The sequence below is a fragment of the Arxiozyma heterogenica genome (assembly GCF_036370985.1).
Source record: "Arxiozyma heterogenica strain weizmannii chromosome Unknown scaffold_18, whole genome shotgun sequence".
Taxonomy (NCBI): domain Eukaryota; kingdom Fungi; phylum Ascomycota; class Saccharomycetes; order Saccharomycetales; family Saccharomycetaceae; genus Arxiozyma; species Arxiozyma heterogenica.
In genome coordinates, this window is record NW_027042671.1 from 658,607 (window position 1) to 675,241 (window position 16,635).

The window sequence follows — 16,635 nt, forward strand, 5'->3', positions numbered from 1 at the left end:
AACATTAAATATAACAAATGATAAGGAACAGTTTTAGAATAATAGTTAACAAATTATGTTGTATATTAAATGTTCTAGTTTTTATCTCTTTTTTTATTTATTTTTCACCTAATAGGATGTATCTAAGAATATCATCTAACGATAAGACACCAACTAGCCTGCCGTCGTTGTCTACAACAAAGAATCTATGTACTCTTGCCTTTCTGATAGTATCCATAATAGTGGATAATTTATCGTGTTTAGTACATGTATAAACACCCTCAAAATCGTCACTTCTTCTCATTAATGCTTCACCAACACTTAATGATAAGTCGTTGTAAATTCCACCTTTAATCAATCCAAGAACATCCACTGCTTCATAAACATTGATTAAAACACCATTTTCATCTACAATAGGAATAGATGCTATGCCATTTTGTGATAACAGTTGAATTGCATCAATGACAGGAGTGGTCATAAAGCAACTCTTGACATTTTCCTCAGTTATAATATTCAATTCACCAATGCTTTTTTTCAAAAAATTAGTCTCTCTACAATTCAAAGCAACAAATTTTAATATTCTGTATTGTGTTAAAACACTCACCACAATCTCTCTATGTGTTTCTTCATCCTGATCAATCAATGGAATTCTTCTTGTTCTTGAACCCATCATCTTTAGACATGCTTCAAAAAGTGGTCTAGAAGGATGTATTGAGGCTGTATCTAATGGCTCGACACCAATAGCTCTTTCAATATCCTTTAATCCATTCAGTTGTAATTTATCTACCAATTCATATTTATCTGGATTAGAGAAATAATACTGAATAACGTTAATGAAATCACTAGATGTTAGCAGCCCTGCAAATTTTGAAGTTTCAGAATCCCATAGGGGTGCGGATACAATGTTGTTTTGTAGTAAAACATTCAAGGATTTCTTAACCAATAATGCAGTATCTAAAACAATCAGACGAAATGACACAGGAAGGACATCATAAGAAGTCTTCGAACTTAAAAACGATCGGATGGATTCAACAGCCAATTTTTGTTCGATTTGTATCTTCTCAACAGAATCCTGGTTTGAATTCATTGTAATAAAGTAATCCCTCTATAGATTTATCAATGGTGTACAAATTTTTTCTCTAAGTTTCTTAGTAAACAACACAGAAATAGGAGTAAGGAAAATGAGGTACAACAAAATAAACCTACTGCTTTGTAGCAAAGACAGTCGCTAATTGAACGCAATGACCAAGATGTTAACATTTTAAAGTCACCACTCAATAAGAATGTATACTAGAGAAATGCCTTTGTATATTCTTTCTTTTCCGAAAAGAACTGGCTGTTTTTTTTTTTCATATTGGAAGTTTTTCCATTTTTGACCAATATGAGGGTAATTATAAATCTTGAAATTACTGATAATTTCGAGAGTAGAAATTTGATATTTGGAGATGCATTAACATTGAATGGATGATTATGCCATGTTAAATCGATAATAAAAGAAATATATACAGTACTGCCAGTATATATAAATGCTATTATTTGTTGTTTATTTTTTTTTTAATTTTTTTCTGTTGATATATGAATTGATGCGTTTACCTAATCAAATAAGAATGGGCATTAGATCTACCAGAAGAGTCACTGTTTCTATCTAATCCACCGTCTGCTCCTGAATCAGGTACCCTTGTTGCATTTGTACCTGTAACAGATGGTCTGAGTAAATTAATATCATCAACAGCCAAACTACCCTTATTATTTCTGCCAACTCTTTTTCTTGGCTCAAAGATTTTAAAAAATTTCAAATTCTCATCACCACCAATAGTTGCTAATGTAGTTCCATCCGGAGACAATTGTGCACATGATATTCTTGTATCATGTGCTTTCACAATCTCACCAATTTTAAACTTAGTATCATAATTATATACTATAATTGCGTTATCCGGGGATCCTCCGGTGGCCACAATTTCACGATTCATTGTTCCATGATTACTGTGATAACTTTGCCCCCAGTGCAACGAACTTACTTGTGAGCCTGTATTAATTGATCCTAGTTTGGAACCTACCATAGTATTCCAAAAGTGTATATGTTGATCATTTTGACCACCACCAGTAGCTAATACATTAGGCATATATGGACACCAGCTTATAGCTTTTACTGCTGCCATATGGGATCTTTTTACCCATAACTCTTGAGATGTCCTGGTATCCCAAATTCTTACTGTGTTGTCATTGCCACCAGATGCTAATTGTAGTCCATCACTCTTATACGACAAACCACAGACCTCTCCCTCATGGTCATCCCATGTGGCAACAATATGATTTTTAATTCTAACATCATTTATTTGAATTTCACCAGTACGAGATCCAGTAGCAATTAGTGCGTCTAACCATGATTGTGAACCGATTCGAACACCTAAATTAGATCTCATTGTCCTAATTAGTTTCATGCTATCAGTATCCCAAATCTCTGTATTACCATCATCCTTCCCAACCGATATATGAATAGCATCATCTGACCATATAACACTTGCTACTTTGATTGTCTTATAATCTACTAGTAAATCGACTTTACTTGTATTTGCATCCCATATATAAACAGCTGTATCTAGCGCTAATGCCAGTACATTGCTGCTTGACCATGACATTAGGTTTAAATAAAAATCGTCACGAAACCCAGGAGCATCTAAAATTCTCTCTGGACTCGTATCAATCTTTCTCAGTTTGATTAATTCACAAGGTGCATTTTCTGGTTGGGAAAAATTATATGCTGTTCTTTTTTTCATTAAATAACTCTGTCTATCAAATGATGCAACAGGTGGTGGGGGTAAATATTCTAAAATTCTTTGTTTTACCTTTAATCCACAAGCTTGGGCAACATTTTCCTTGAAGACTACTTTAGTTTGTGCCCTAAGATGTTCAGTCGGGGATGCAGTTGGCGGGGGTAATTCTTCATGTAATGATTGAGGATCTATTTTGATTTGAGAATTGGTTTGATAAAGTGGAATAAATCTGTCTGTTCTAATAGGAGAAATATCTTCAATGTCGTGATTATGATTTGTTGTGCTAGCTGTGCAACTATTAGTATTGTTAGAATAAGAAAAACTTGAAGTTCTATTTAAGGTTAATGATGGTATGGATACTTTTGAATCATCTTTAAAAAAAGAAGAATTTCTTTTCAATAATTGCGGAACACTACCTCCATTTAAGTTCAATTTAGGTCTTTCAAATATGGATTTCTTTGGGGAGGAACTATTCGAATTTGAAGGTGAAATACTTGAGTTATATAACTTTCCAAGTAAATTCTTTTGTGTCAAATTTAAAGACTTTGACCTTGGTAGTGATATGGACTGTTTACTAACTCTAGATTTGTTTGTCTTTTTCCAATCAATATTATGATTTTTATTCATATCATGATTTAAGCTAGCTAATATATTTAGTTTTGTAGGGGATGTTATAGAGAGAACTGATCTTTGTGCATTATTGTCGTTACTACTGCTACTACTATTTAAGTTTTTGGACTCGATCTTTTTGAGATTAATTTTACTTAACGTTGTCCTCTCATTAAGCTCGAACATCATCAATATAGATCTCTACTGTAATTATTAGCAATTGGTTGAGTTGATGGAGGAAATCTTTAGCTGTTGGACAGTGGTTTACTTGCTAATCGTTCTTGTACCACTTTTTTGTAATATTATCCTTTGTAATATTGTAGTTATTACATTGATTTTTTCAAGAAATTTTTTTTTGATCTGTGCCATATTTGCCTGTATTGACATATTACTGTTTTAGGAAAAGCATAAAAAACTAAAATAAAAGAGGGTGTAGAAGAGAGTTTAATGTGTACGTATTGTAAATAGTGCATATGTGTATATACATATATATATTTATGTATGTATGTGTGTGTGTATATGTGTATATGCATGTATCTAGAACACAGATATACTTGAAAGTTTACAATTGCATGATAATGAAATATCCATAATATATTATATACCATTAAAGAGTAAGGGTCCTAAAATATTCTTCTATTATTTAAGTTTAACAATGTCTTTCTATGATGTACAAACGTTGAAAATTCAGTATTGTCATCCAAATTTTTCTTGTTGTCGATTTTACAGGATAAGTCTTGCCTCCACACTAGAAAATCTTTTAGTGTAGACGATTCTTTGATAATATTAATATATAAGTCTTTACTAATAGATACTATTTTATCCATGTTTACGAAGATCTCAGAGCTGGCTTCCTCTAATTTAGATTTTTTTTGTGTATCAATAAGTGATTTAAAAACAGGATATATTAGTTCGAACAATTTGCTCAACTCAGTCATATATGGTGTGAATCTATCTAAAATTTGGGTGTCTATTACTTCTCTAGAAGGAACAATCTTATCTCTTGCTAATAGTTGAAAAATTTGTTTTAGGATTTCCTTAGATCTAATAAATAGATGAATAATCTTGGATTTATCTCCTTTAAAATTAGCATTTGACACTGTCTTTAATTCATTCTTCAGTGAAATCACCTGTAAAATAATTGGATGGCCTAATGAAAGGGTGGTAGTAGGTGTAGATATCTTCATATGTTTGACATCTAATCTTAGGTGATCTCTAATAAGTTTGGCGGGAGAAGTAAGGAATCCCTCAGGATACATGATACTCTCCATTAAATTATCAGTGAATTCTAAAAAAGGGATAAGTAAGAGATCAACATAAATTCTAAATAGTTGATCAATAGCTATTTGTCCTCTTCCATCAATCTTTTGTATAAGTTTTGTTTTATCGTACAATATTGGTAATTGTTCTAATATATAATCACTTTCTGAATGAATCATTTTTTTTCTAGCTTCTTAGAATATTTGTTAAAAAAATATAGTCTACTGTTATTGGGATAAAGTCATGTAGTAACTATAAGGGCATGGTATTATAATGAATCATATAGTCAACTCGCTCTCTGTCTAGTATCTTGAATGATTATTTCTTTAAATATAAAAGAAATGACAGAAAAAAAATAATAATACAGGCAAGACTTTGAGAAATAGAAAAAAAAAAAAAAGAAAAAAAAAGAAGTTTCATTTCGCAATATAATAAACTATAAAGATGAGTCATTTGAAAGGTAATAAATGTGTCACCTTAAAGAGTTTTTAAAAGGCATGTATATGATTTTTAATGGAATAAGTGATCTATGTAGAGTAAGATTTTATATATTTTTATAGAAAACTGCTTAATAGTGTTTTGAAGGGTAGTGATATGTCAACTAATATATCCGGCTTAGTAGTACTAGAACACAAAATAAGAACAAAAGTTACCTCCATATAAAACATACTAATAGTATTTCAGATATCATGGATTGTTTTTTTTTCCTTTAAAAGATAAGAGTGGGGGAGTTAAAGTAGTATTTCATGGAATAATGATATTATAAAAGATTTATATAATGCCATTTACTTTTTCCTTTTATGGAAGATTTGTAATTTCTTTAATATTATTCAAATAAACTAAAAAAAATTTTAACGTTCTTTTAGTTGTTCTGTATACAGTCTTGCATGAAGGTAATTTAGAAAATAGTAATTTTTTGAATTGTTCAACCTCTGTATGATATGCAATAAATATATATTCATTAGATTGCAATTCAATGAAACATTGAACTAAGCAACTCCTAAGGCATTCAGAGTTTTAAATCAAAATAGCAATTCATCAAACTTTTTGGAATAGGTCGAAGGGGTGTCCAGTTAGAAAAAAAAGAGTAAGTATTTGTCTTGTTTCAACTCAAATCTTATTATATCTGTATCACATTGTCTTTACAACTTTACTACTATAGAGTTACTTTAAACAAGGTGGCACTCTAGAAATTTAGTTTTTCTTAAAAATAGTTATGCTTCGAAGTTTTAAGTTTTTATTATTCTAATATTTCTGTTTCCAAGCATAATTTTAAATAAAGATTAAAGTGTTTGTTGATTTTTCTAAAATAATAATTTACTATATGTATATATTCTCTAAAAATGATCTAATGATATTTTAGAAATTGAATTTTTTTCTTGATCAGAAATATATATAATGTATAATCCATAATAAAGAAGTTTTTTACATTAAAACATTTATTGAGTATAAAAAAATATAAGTAAGTAAATTTAATTATATATTTTCAGTATAGTTAAAAAAGTTGTAACATATTACTTGATTTTTTTTATATATATCTTCATACTTATATAATCTCTAAAAAAAGTAATAGAAGAGTCCTTTATTCAATACATTTTAGAACACCCATTTTAAAATAAATATAATTGAAAATACCCCATATAGCTATAATATTATGAGTCAAAAATATAATAAATAAGATATAAACAAATTTTCTTCATTCATAGTGAAAAAAATCATTTATATAATAAAAGAATAAAATATTTCCATCCAAGATACCTTAATAATGATAACAGTGCTAAGATATTATAATAAGTGCCTAATAATTTAATTCTTTATTGCTATTGTTGAGATTTAGCGTCTGTAGTAATTGAATACATAGTAAATATTCTTAATATTATATTATATATTTATTGAATACAGAATTGTGTTAAAATTCTTAAATCTTTTTCTGTATGTAAAATGCAAAGATAATAATATATAAAAGATATACAAGGAAGCAGAAATGATATGAAAAAATGATTGACTTTATATATTTTCGTATTTGGTATATGTCTATTATAGACGGCATCAATTTATTGATATGTTTTGTTTACATTTATTGATAAGCAAGCAATATATTCTCTACATTTTGATATCAATTGATATTTGCTAAAATCTAATTGGTTTATATATTTATTCTAAAACACTAGATTTCAGTAGTTATAATAAAATAAAGCCTTAAACAAGACCTAAGTTTTTTTTTTAGTCACTAAATTTGTCCTTCACTTTTTTTACTGAGTGTATTTGTTGTGAGTAAATATTGTTGACTAATTCAATTTTGTAAATTAGGTTGATTAAAGTGGGTATTACTGTCCAATGGAAAAATAAAACTATTTCATTAACATTGTTAAAACTGTTCATTGACGACAAATTCATTTTTTATTAGTGAAAAAAAATTTTATTTAGTTTTCAAGTAATATGTAAATCATATATAGAGGTGCTGAAATCGAACGTTCTAGAATGAATAGATAGACCAATTAGATTTTAATAAATATTAATTGATAACCAAATGTGGATAATGTATTGTTTGCTTATCAGTAGATGTAAACAAACCTTATAAACAATTTAGTGTTGTATGTAGATGAGATGTGCCAGGTATGAAAATATATAAAACCAACACTTTTTTCATATCATGTTTCTTTCCTTGTTCATCTTTTATAATCATCCTTATATATTATATATAAATAAAAAAGCCAAAGAATTTAATCATAAATTTGTATATTAAATCTATCTAATATGATATTGAGAATGTTTATTATATATCCAATGACTACAGGCGTTAATTTTCAACAAAAGGAATTGAAAACGTTTCATATAAATTAATATACATACTAATTACAATTGTTGAGAATGAGCGCCTGTAGTCATTGGATAAAGAGTAAACATTCCCAATATTATATTAAACAGATTTTGTATACAAAATTATAATAAAGTTCTTCACTTTCTTTCTCTATATACAACATAGAAATAATAATATACAAAGATTGTAAATAGAATAAAAATAATGTATGATGAAATCCTTGGCTTTATATATGTTAACATTCAGCCATTTTCCTCTACGAACAGTAAGATATTTATTAAACAAACTCAACAACCTTTGGTGACCTCTCAACGATTATTACTCAACAATTTATCATTTAGTGTCTGCTAAAATCTTATTGTTCTACCTATTTCATTATAGAACATTCTATTTCAACATCAATGGAGTTAAACTGATTCCTTTGCTATTAACGTAAAATATAATATATTGAATAGAAATTTCACCTCTTTTCTCTTAAGTATAATTGAGTATTGGTTTATTGTATCAAACATAATAACTATTTTTGTATTTGGTTATCCCTTCTTTTTTTAAGTTTTATGATTGGAACTGTATTTTTCAGATTTTCTTATTCTCAAAAATTTTTAAAGGTGGAAAATATCTCTTCATTGATGAACATAGTTAAGAGAATAAACAAAAAAAATATTTTTTTATAGAGACAACTTTGCTTAAAAAAAATTTTAACATTCACTATTTTATATGTTACAATGGTAAAAAGTGTTACACAAACAAATATGTGTATATTAAAATAACAGACAAATTATTCATATACACTCATCTAATACTTGTACATGAACCAATAGGCGTCATTACTCGCAGCCTTATTAAAACCAAAAAGATAAATTACTAAGAAAAAATTTAAGAATAAACTACTTGTTTAAACGTTGATACTGATATAATGACAGAATAATGAATACAAAAAAACAAATGTCACAATTTTTATCTAACCATTTCATATAATTACACCGTATAGTTATATATATTTATTTTTATACTTTATATAAAAATGCTGGATTGATATATTACCGGTTTGAGTAACATGTAAATATATCAAAGAGGAAAAATGTTTGTTTTGCACGTTCAACGTTATGGAGATAAGATCAAACAGAATCAAAATAAATTAATATATTATGAAAAATTGCCAAAAGGTAAACATATATAAGTAGACGACTTTACTTATTAATTTTTCAATCTGGATGAATAAGTTATATACACTTTGTCATATGTTTCTTTTATATTTATATAATTATTAATTCCGAATCAAAAGATCGAGGGAAAATTACTCTACATATCAATATAATAATAATACACAATAATAACATATTGTATGATCACCGACGCTAAGAACATGTATACTAATATTATTCATCCAAAGGAAAAAAAGACCAAAAATTTCTAATTAAAGCAAATATATTAATAACCTTATTACTTAACCATAACCACTTTTTTGTAGCAACATCTTAGGTACCTCTTTTAACAAAGCTGCTTCTTAAATAATAAGAGCGATCGCCTATAGTGTTGTTCACAATTGAGGTGATCAGCTTAATTACATTGATATATGAATTAATTGCTTATAGATCATGTTATAAACTGAGTAATATGTTTATTAGGTTTCTTTATTAAATACTGTTGTTAACATATCGTTAATATTTTTTCAAAATAATTCCATAATATAACATATAAAAAGAATATACTGCAGGTGTACATGTTGTATTGTGAAGTGGTGAAATTCTTTGTGTATTTCAGGAAAGCGCAAATAATATTAATAATTATTCAAGTAATCGAGACAGTAATCAACTATAATCGATAATATAATTACTGAAACGGTCTTATATATTGAGCGGCTTTAACGAGCTAATATATTTATTCGAAGTTACTTGACTTGTTACTTACTTGTTGTTCTATTTATGTTTATATATAATATATAAATTATTTACAAGGAAAGAGCTATAGAAGATAATTCTTTATCTTCAGAAAACGTTGTCCTTTTATATGTTTTCTGGAGCTCGATCAATTATTCAGATTGATACGTTAATGAATTTACTGATCTAAACCCTAAGATTTATTACATTAATCTAGGTGCACTAGTGGATTAGAACTGCACCCCAATTCTCTAATCATGGTGATTAGTAATACACGTGGGACTTATTGAAACAATAGGTAAATTCTAGATTTGTTAAAATCTCATGTAATCTAATCTTTTTATTATACAGCATCTAATGTTGTAGCACATGTATGGCTTATTAATACAATAATTAGTTCTAGATTCATTCAGAATCTTATGCAATCTTGATGATTATAACTATCCTATTCCACAATTGTATGACGTAAGAGATGAAGCGGTGGCTCAATGGTAGAGCTTTCGACTCCAGTTAAATTCTGGGATACCTGGAAAATTGCAATTGAAGGGTTGCAGGTTCAATTCCTGTCCGTTTCATTTTCTTTTTTGTCATACATCATAATTATATCACTATTGACGATTTAGTACTATGTGTGTTGATGTTATTATTCTTATTTCCCATATTCATGAAGATCAAACACAATTATAAAAGCTAATCAAACTTAATAAACACCATTACTATTTATTGTTACTCCATTCTAATAGTTTTAAGAAAAAATTACTTTCCCACCACTAATTTAAAAGAAAAATTTTTTTAGACATTTAAAAATTTTTCATTAGACATATATACTCATATTTCATATAATATCACAAATATATTTACTAACTTAATGGTACCAGGTTAACTACATATATATTACAGTAGTAACATTTGTATCTATTTATTTAATACTATTTCTATATACATGTCAAATATATTATATGTCACTATATACCAAAGATTCCATTGAGGAAATCAACAGAAGAATAAGATTAGACAAATAATATTCAACAATATCGCTTATTTGTGTAATTTTCCCAATAATTTCCTTCTATTTTCTGACAGGTAATCTATGCAAATATTATTTTTTTCAAAACAAAAAAAGGAAAAATAACAAAGCATCATTTATTTGATTACAACTTGAAACTATAATATTCAGATATCGAAACTTTTTATTTATTATGATTGTAATTATTCTTTATTCTTTATAAGCAAATATTTGATCAAACAACCTAGCACAGTGAACAGAAGCCCCAAATTTAGCACACAGTAAAAAAATCCCACTGAACTTTCTGTGTAACGAATAAGTTTCTTCTGGTGGTGGACACAGCCTCTCGTTAACCATTAACCCTATATTTTCTCTGATTCTATCTGAAACAGTTTGATTCTGAAAATCAAACAATGTACCAACATTGCCTCCAGTAAAGGGTTCTCCTAATGTCATAACACTATCAACGTGCGCTTCTATCATAGCAGAAGACTCTAAACCTGTCAGGTAACCCAATTCCTCTGACATTTTCTTCACAGCATTTCTATCATTTTTTGTAGTATAGGTCAATAATTTTCTATATTTAATAATGAATTCATCAGGAAATGGTCTCGAAGCACCAAAATCTAACAATTCAATTTTCTGGGTCTTTTCATTATATAAGAAATTAGCCCAATTTGGATCTGTTTGCATGTATTTGAATTGTGCAATCTCTGTCAAACACAATCTCATTATATTCTCAGCAATAAAATTTTTGATTTTCTGCGTATTTAATCTTGGTGGTAACTTCATAATCTCATAACCCTCCATTTTTGTCATTGTTAAAATATTTGATGTGGTTAAATCTTCAAAGACATGAGGTACAGAAAATACCTCATCGCCCTTTAGTAATTCTTCGAATTTTTGTAAGGCTTTAGCTTCACGGATATAGTCACACTCCCACTTCAATTCTTTTCTAGCGTTTGCGACAATTTTATCTAAAAATAGCCCCTTAGGCAATAACCTTGATGCCGTCAGTAACATAAGTAAATTACTTAAATCAGAATCGATAGATTTCTTGACACCTGGGTATTGAATCTTTACTACAACCTTTTCTCCAGATTTAAGTGTTGCTGTATGTACTTGACCTATACTTGCTGCAGCAATAGGTATTCTGTCAAATGATTGAAACCTATTTTCCCAGTCTTCACCCAATTCTGTTTTTAAAACCCTTAATAACTGTCTCTGAGGCATATAATGAGCACTATTTTGAACTTTAGATAAAATACTATACAGTTCTGCTGGTAAAACCTTTTCATCTTGAAATGACATCAACTGACCAATTTTCAATGCAGCACCTCTCATCTGAGAAAATTTCTTAGTTATTCTTTCAATATTTGAGTCTGATAAAATTAAAGATTTCCATGTTGGTGAGTTTCCCTTAGCCACTTCAGTTAAACCTTGTGCGGCAACATTCATACTTACACCTGCGGCCAAACTTCCATAGTGAAATAATCTTGAAAGCCTGGACGATGGAACCTTGGAACTCTGTAGATTTCGTTTGGAGTCACTTTCTTTCTCATCTTCTTTCATGCCATTATTATTATTATTATTATTATTATTATTATTATTATTATTTAATTTCCCAATTTCAGATATTTTAGAAGGATCATCTCTTCTTACTCTTGTTGTGGAGTAATGTCTTGTAGTATTAATTCGATTTAATTTCTTCTGTTTAGAATTTGATAGGGATAAACTAGATCTTATTTTATCGGAGATACCTCTTGCCTTATTCCATTCAGGATCTTCGTACCATTGATAATCTGATAATAAAGATTTTAAAATTGGAGACGAATCAAACCATATTTTAAAGGAATTTCTTGCATGTGAAGAAGATTTGTAAAGGACATTTTTAGATGCTACTGATATTTCCCAAAGATAATATGCAGCTCTATATTTTGTCATTCTTGGAAAATAGAAGGAGGAAAGTTTTAAAAAACAAACAAACCACAGATAAACACGATTATAATAAACTTCTATAACTTCCTCAATTCCTTTTATCCAGTGATGATTTGCTAATCAGTCTAGTATCCCGACAATTAGTACAATATACTGAACTATAATCACTCATGCTCTGTATAAAAATCACTTTAAACTCTCAATGGCCCAAATAGCAAACTCTGCCCCCCCAAAAAGCTTTTGAGCTGCATTTGTAAAGATTACGGGAAAATGAAAAAAAAAGAAGTCAAATCAAATTTTTTTGTACAAAAAAACTCGGGGATGCAAGAAAAAGTTATGAGTGCCATAACTATTACTAATATGGATTACTAATATGGATGATTCGAAACATCTTCAAATTATTATAACAATTTAAACATGTATAGAATTAATCAGTTAATAAAAGAGAAAAATTTACTAAACGCTGCTCAAATAAGACCATCCTATGTTTAACATATATTAATTGTCTTGTATTTTATTTTCACCACTCTTATTGATAAATAAATTTCGTGGAATATAGGGAACAGAGTCAAGAAGGTTTCATTTTAATTTATTCTTATCAAGTTTATCATAAACGACTATTAATTGAAATCTTGGTGAAGTTCAAACCACTTTTTGTAGTACCCTCCCCTTGGTTAATAGAGTTTACTACAATATACATGAACACACACACACGCTAATGGATTATCTATATTGTCCATATTTGTGTCAAAGTATAAGAATACCAGTCAACAATTCTTAAGTCATAAATACCTGAAAGAAAACTGAGAAAATTTAATAATCAACAGTTATATCTTTTTAATAAACATTATACTGCTGTTTGAAATCTAATACGCTTCCATTATAGAATTGGTGAAATCAGATAAAAGTAACAATATTAAAAAATAGTATTATTATGAATATTATATAGTATGTTCGATCAATAAAAATTACACAATGGCTATTGCTCAAATCTATTTAATCAACTAAGTATCTATAATAGTTCTTTGTAACTTAGTGACAAAACAGTGTTTTTTCATTTTTTTATATAATCCAGATTAAAATATCCTCTAGGAAAATTTTTTTCTTATGTTTTTTTTTTTTTTAATTGAAAGAGAAAAAAATCTAGAAAAATATAATCAAATTTCAATTATCAGTTGGATTGAGATGCGATGAGCTGAGCTTACTTAAATATATATGTTTGAAACAACCACTTGCTCTTCTCCTATCTTCTTAATGTCTCTTCTGTAATATACTACTAAGCAGTATAAATATAAACATAAGCACTAAACCAGTGTTTCTACTCTTTTTTCTTTATTATCTCAACAAAAGAGAAAACATATACACGTAATCAAATGGGTTCTAAAAGAAGACATTCAAACGACATGCATACTCATCCTGATCCAATCAAGACCTCTGTCCCAGAACATGCTGCAGAAGTTGCTGAAGAATTAACCAAGAAACACCCTATCAGTCCAGAGGAACCAATGGTTCATCATGATGCTGGTGAATTCTCTGGTTTGACTCGTCATAGAACCACTGCTGAACAGGCAAGAAAATTAGAAGATGGTAAGATTAACCCATTTACCGGCAATGAATACTCCTCTAAATATATAGAGATCTTAAAGGTCAGACGTGATTTACCTGTTCATGCTCAAAGAGATGAATTTTTAAAGATATATCAAGAAAATCAAATCATGGTCTTTGTGGGTGAAACTGGTTCTGGTAAGACCACTCAAATTCCTCAGTTTGTTTTATTTGATGAAATGCCTCATCTTTTAAATACACAAGTTGCTTGTACCCAACCTCGTCGTGTGGCTGCAATGAGTGTAGCCCAAAGAGTTGCTGAAGAAATGGATGTCAAGCTGGGCGAAGAAGTTGGTTACTCTATCAGATTCGAAAACAAGACTTCTAATAAGACAATATTAAAATATATGACAGATGGTATGTTATTAAGAGAGGCAATGGAAGACCATGATTTGAAACGTTATTCTTGTATTATTCTGGATGAAGCGCATGAACGTACTTTAGCTACTGATATCTTAATGGGTCTTTTAAAACAAGTCATTCAAAGAAGACCAGATTTAAAAATTATCATTATGTCTGCCACTTTAGATGCTGAAAAATTTCAGCAATATTTCAATAATGCACCACTTTTAGCTGTTCCAGGTAGAACGTATCCTGTTGATATTTATTATACACCAGAATTTCAACGAGATTATCTAGATTCTGCTATCCGTACCGTTTTACAAATTCATGCTACAGAAGATGAAGGTGATATTTTATTGTTTTTAACAGGTGAAGATGAAATTGAAGATACCGTGAGAAAATTATCCTTAGAAGGAGATAAATTAGTTCGAGAAGAAGGTTGTGGTCCATTAGCGGTCTATCCATTATATGGTTCTTTACCACCACACCAGCAACAAAGGATCTTTGAACCTGCACCTAAATCACATAATAACAGACCTGGTAGAAAGGTTGTTGTATCAACAAATATAGCAGAAACGTCTTTAACTATTGACGGGATTGTCTATGTGGTCGACCCAGGGTTCTCTAAACAGAAAGTTTACAATCCAAGGATTAGGATTGAGTCTCTTTTAGTATCTCCAATCTCCAAAGCATCTGCACAACAAAGAGCAGGTCGTGCAGGTCGTACTAGACCAGGTAAATGTTTCAGATTGTATACCGAAGAAGCGTTCCAAAAGGAATTGATCGAACAAAGTTACCCAGAAATCTTACGTTCCAATCTATCATCTACAGTACTAGAATTGAAAAAACTAGGTATTGATGATTTAGTTCATTTTGATTTTATGGATCCACCAGCACCGGAAACCATGATGAGAGCATTAGAAGAATTGAATTATTTAGCATGTTTAGACGACGATGGTAATTTAACTGCACTAGGTAGGTTGGCGTCTATGTTCCCATTAGATCCAATGCTTGCAGTTATGTTAATCGGATCATCTGAGTTTAATTGTTCGCAAGAAATCCTGACTATTGTGGCTATGTTATCTGTACCAAATGTTTTCATTCGCCCTTCAAAGGATAAAAAACGTGCCGATGATGCCAAAAACATCTTTGCACACCCAGATGGTGATCACGTCACTTTATTGAATGTGTATCACGGTTTTAAGTCAGATGAGGCTTATGAATATGGTATTCATAAATGGTGTCGTGACCACTTCTTGAACTATCGATCTTTAGCAGCAGCAGACAACATTCGTAATCAATTAGAAAGATTAATGATACGTTATAATTTAGGATTAAATACCACTGATTACGAATCGCCCAAATATTTTGACAATATTAGAAAGGCACTAGCTTCTGGGTTTTTCATGCAAGTTGCAAAGAAGAGGTCTGGTGGGAAAGGTTACATTACAGTTAAAGATAACCAAGATGTTTTAATTCATCCAAGCACTGTGATAGGTCATGATTCGGAATGGGTTATCTACAATGAATTTGTGTTGACATCAAAGAACTATATAAGGACAGTCACCTCCGTCAGACCAGAATGGTTATTAGAATTGGCACCAGCATATTACGATCTAGATAATTTCCAAAAAGGTGATGTTAAATTGTCTTTAGAGAGAATTCAACACAAGTTAGAAAGGTTAAGAGATTTAAAAAGTGAAAAAAAATCTAAGAAAAGAAAACATTGAGGATTTCGAGGGATATAGATAGATATAATTTAAATAATACATATATAATTTTGTATAATAACTATAAATAAAAGAACAGCACTAATAATCAGTGTACTGCTACTAGTACTTCTCTTTTTGGTAAAAAAATTTTTATTGCATCAGCAATAAATTGAGGGAGGAGGAAGAAAGACAAGTTATTTGAAATAAAATTGGAAATACAGCCATCTCCCCTCCTCCTTTGAAAGAAATCTAGAAACAAAAATTTACAAATTAAAAAAAAAGGACGCAATGTATAACACCGACATGAAAGAAAAAGATCGGGTGAGACAAAAAGATTCTGTATTTTTCCAATGCCGATAGTTGTATGATATTAGGGCTTGTTGAAGAAAACGTGGAAACTCTCCAATCTAGGTGACTTTAATGTATATAATCAAGACTAGATAAATTATATTAAAATAAAACATTGGTAAATCTGCTTTAGGTGCTCAATATTCTGTAAATCTAAAAAAAAAAACAATGTGAAATTCATTTAGAATGTCCATTTATAATATTGTAGCTTTATATCTTTTTCTTGAAAGGTCTATAGTTGGCAATTGGATGTTTAATGAGTAAGTGAGAAGAAAAAAGTTAGGTGTACGTCGCTTTACAATAGAATAGGGTTGAAAATTTTTTTTAAAAAAAAAACTATTTTTTTTTTTGGAATACATCT

At 29.4% G+C, this 16,635-nt stretch overlaps 5 protein-coding genes and 1 non-coding gene across 6 annotated transcripts; 2 read left to right on the forward strand and 4 right to left on the reverse strand.

The window, feature by feature from the left end:
- Positions 1-97: 97 nt before the first annotated feature.
- SNF4 (AMP-activated serine/threonine-protein kinase regulatory subunit SNF4) lies at positions 98-1,066 on the reverse strand (the record flags this gene model as incomplete). The annotated part of the gene is made up of 1 exon (XM_064858708.1): positions 98-1,066. The coding sequence occupies one exon, from the start codon at positions 1,064-1,066 to the stop codon at positions 98-100; it is 969 nt and encodes a 322-aa protein (XP_064714531.1).
- Positions 1,067-1,568: 502 nt separating this feature from the next.
- On the reverse strand, positions 1,569-3,551 carry CDC20 (ubiquitin-protein transferase activating protein CDC20; the record flags this gene model as incomplete). Its single annotated transcript, XM_064858709.1, has 1 exon — positions 1,569-3,551. The coding sequence occupies one exon, from the start codon at positions 3,549-3,551 to the stop codon at positions 1,569-1,571; it is 1,983 nt and encodes a 660-aa protein (XP_064714532.1).
- A 434-nt stretch (positions 3,552-3,985) lies between these two features.
- PWA37_002105 (uncharacterized protein) lies at positions 3,986-4,801 on the reverse strand (the record flags this gene model as incomplete). The annotated part of the gene is made up of 1 exon (XM_064858710.1): positions 3,986-4,801. One exon carries the CDS (start codon positions 4,799-4,801, stop codon positions 3,986-3,988), a length of 816 nt encoding a protein of 271 aa, XP_064714533.1.
- A 4,996-nt stretch (positions 4,802-9,797) lies between these two features.
- Positions 9,798-9,898, forward strand: PWA37_002106. The gene has a single exon. It is a non-coding gene; the product is annotated as a tRNA-Trp (tRNA).
- Positions 9,899-10,539: 641 nt separating this feature from the next.
- COQ8 (protein kinase COQ8) lies at positions 10,540-12,273 on the reverse strand (the record flags this gene model as incomplete). The annotated part of the gene is made up of 1 exon (XM_064858711.1): positions 10,540-12,273. One exon carries the CDS (start codon positions 12,271-12,273, stop codon positions 10,540-10,542), a length of 1,734 nt encoding a protein of 577 aa, XP_064714534.1.
- A 1,367-nt stretch (positions 12,274-13,640) lies between these two features.
- PRP43 (DEAH-box ATP-dependent RNA helicase PRP43) lies at positions 13,641-15,944 on the forward strand (the record flags this gene model as incomplete). The annotated part of the gene is made up of 1 exon (XM_064858712.1): positions 13,641-15,944. One exon carries the CDS (start codon positions 13,641-13,643, stop codon positions 15,942-15,944), a length of 2,304 nt encoding a protein of 767 aa, XP_064714535.1.
- Between the last annotated feature and the right edge of the window lie 691 nt (positions 15,945-16,635).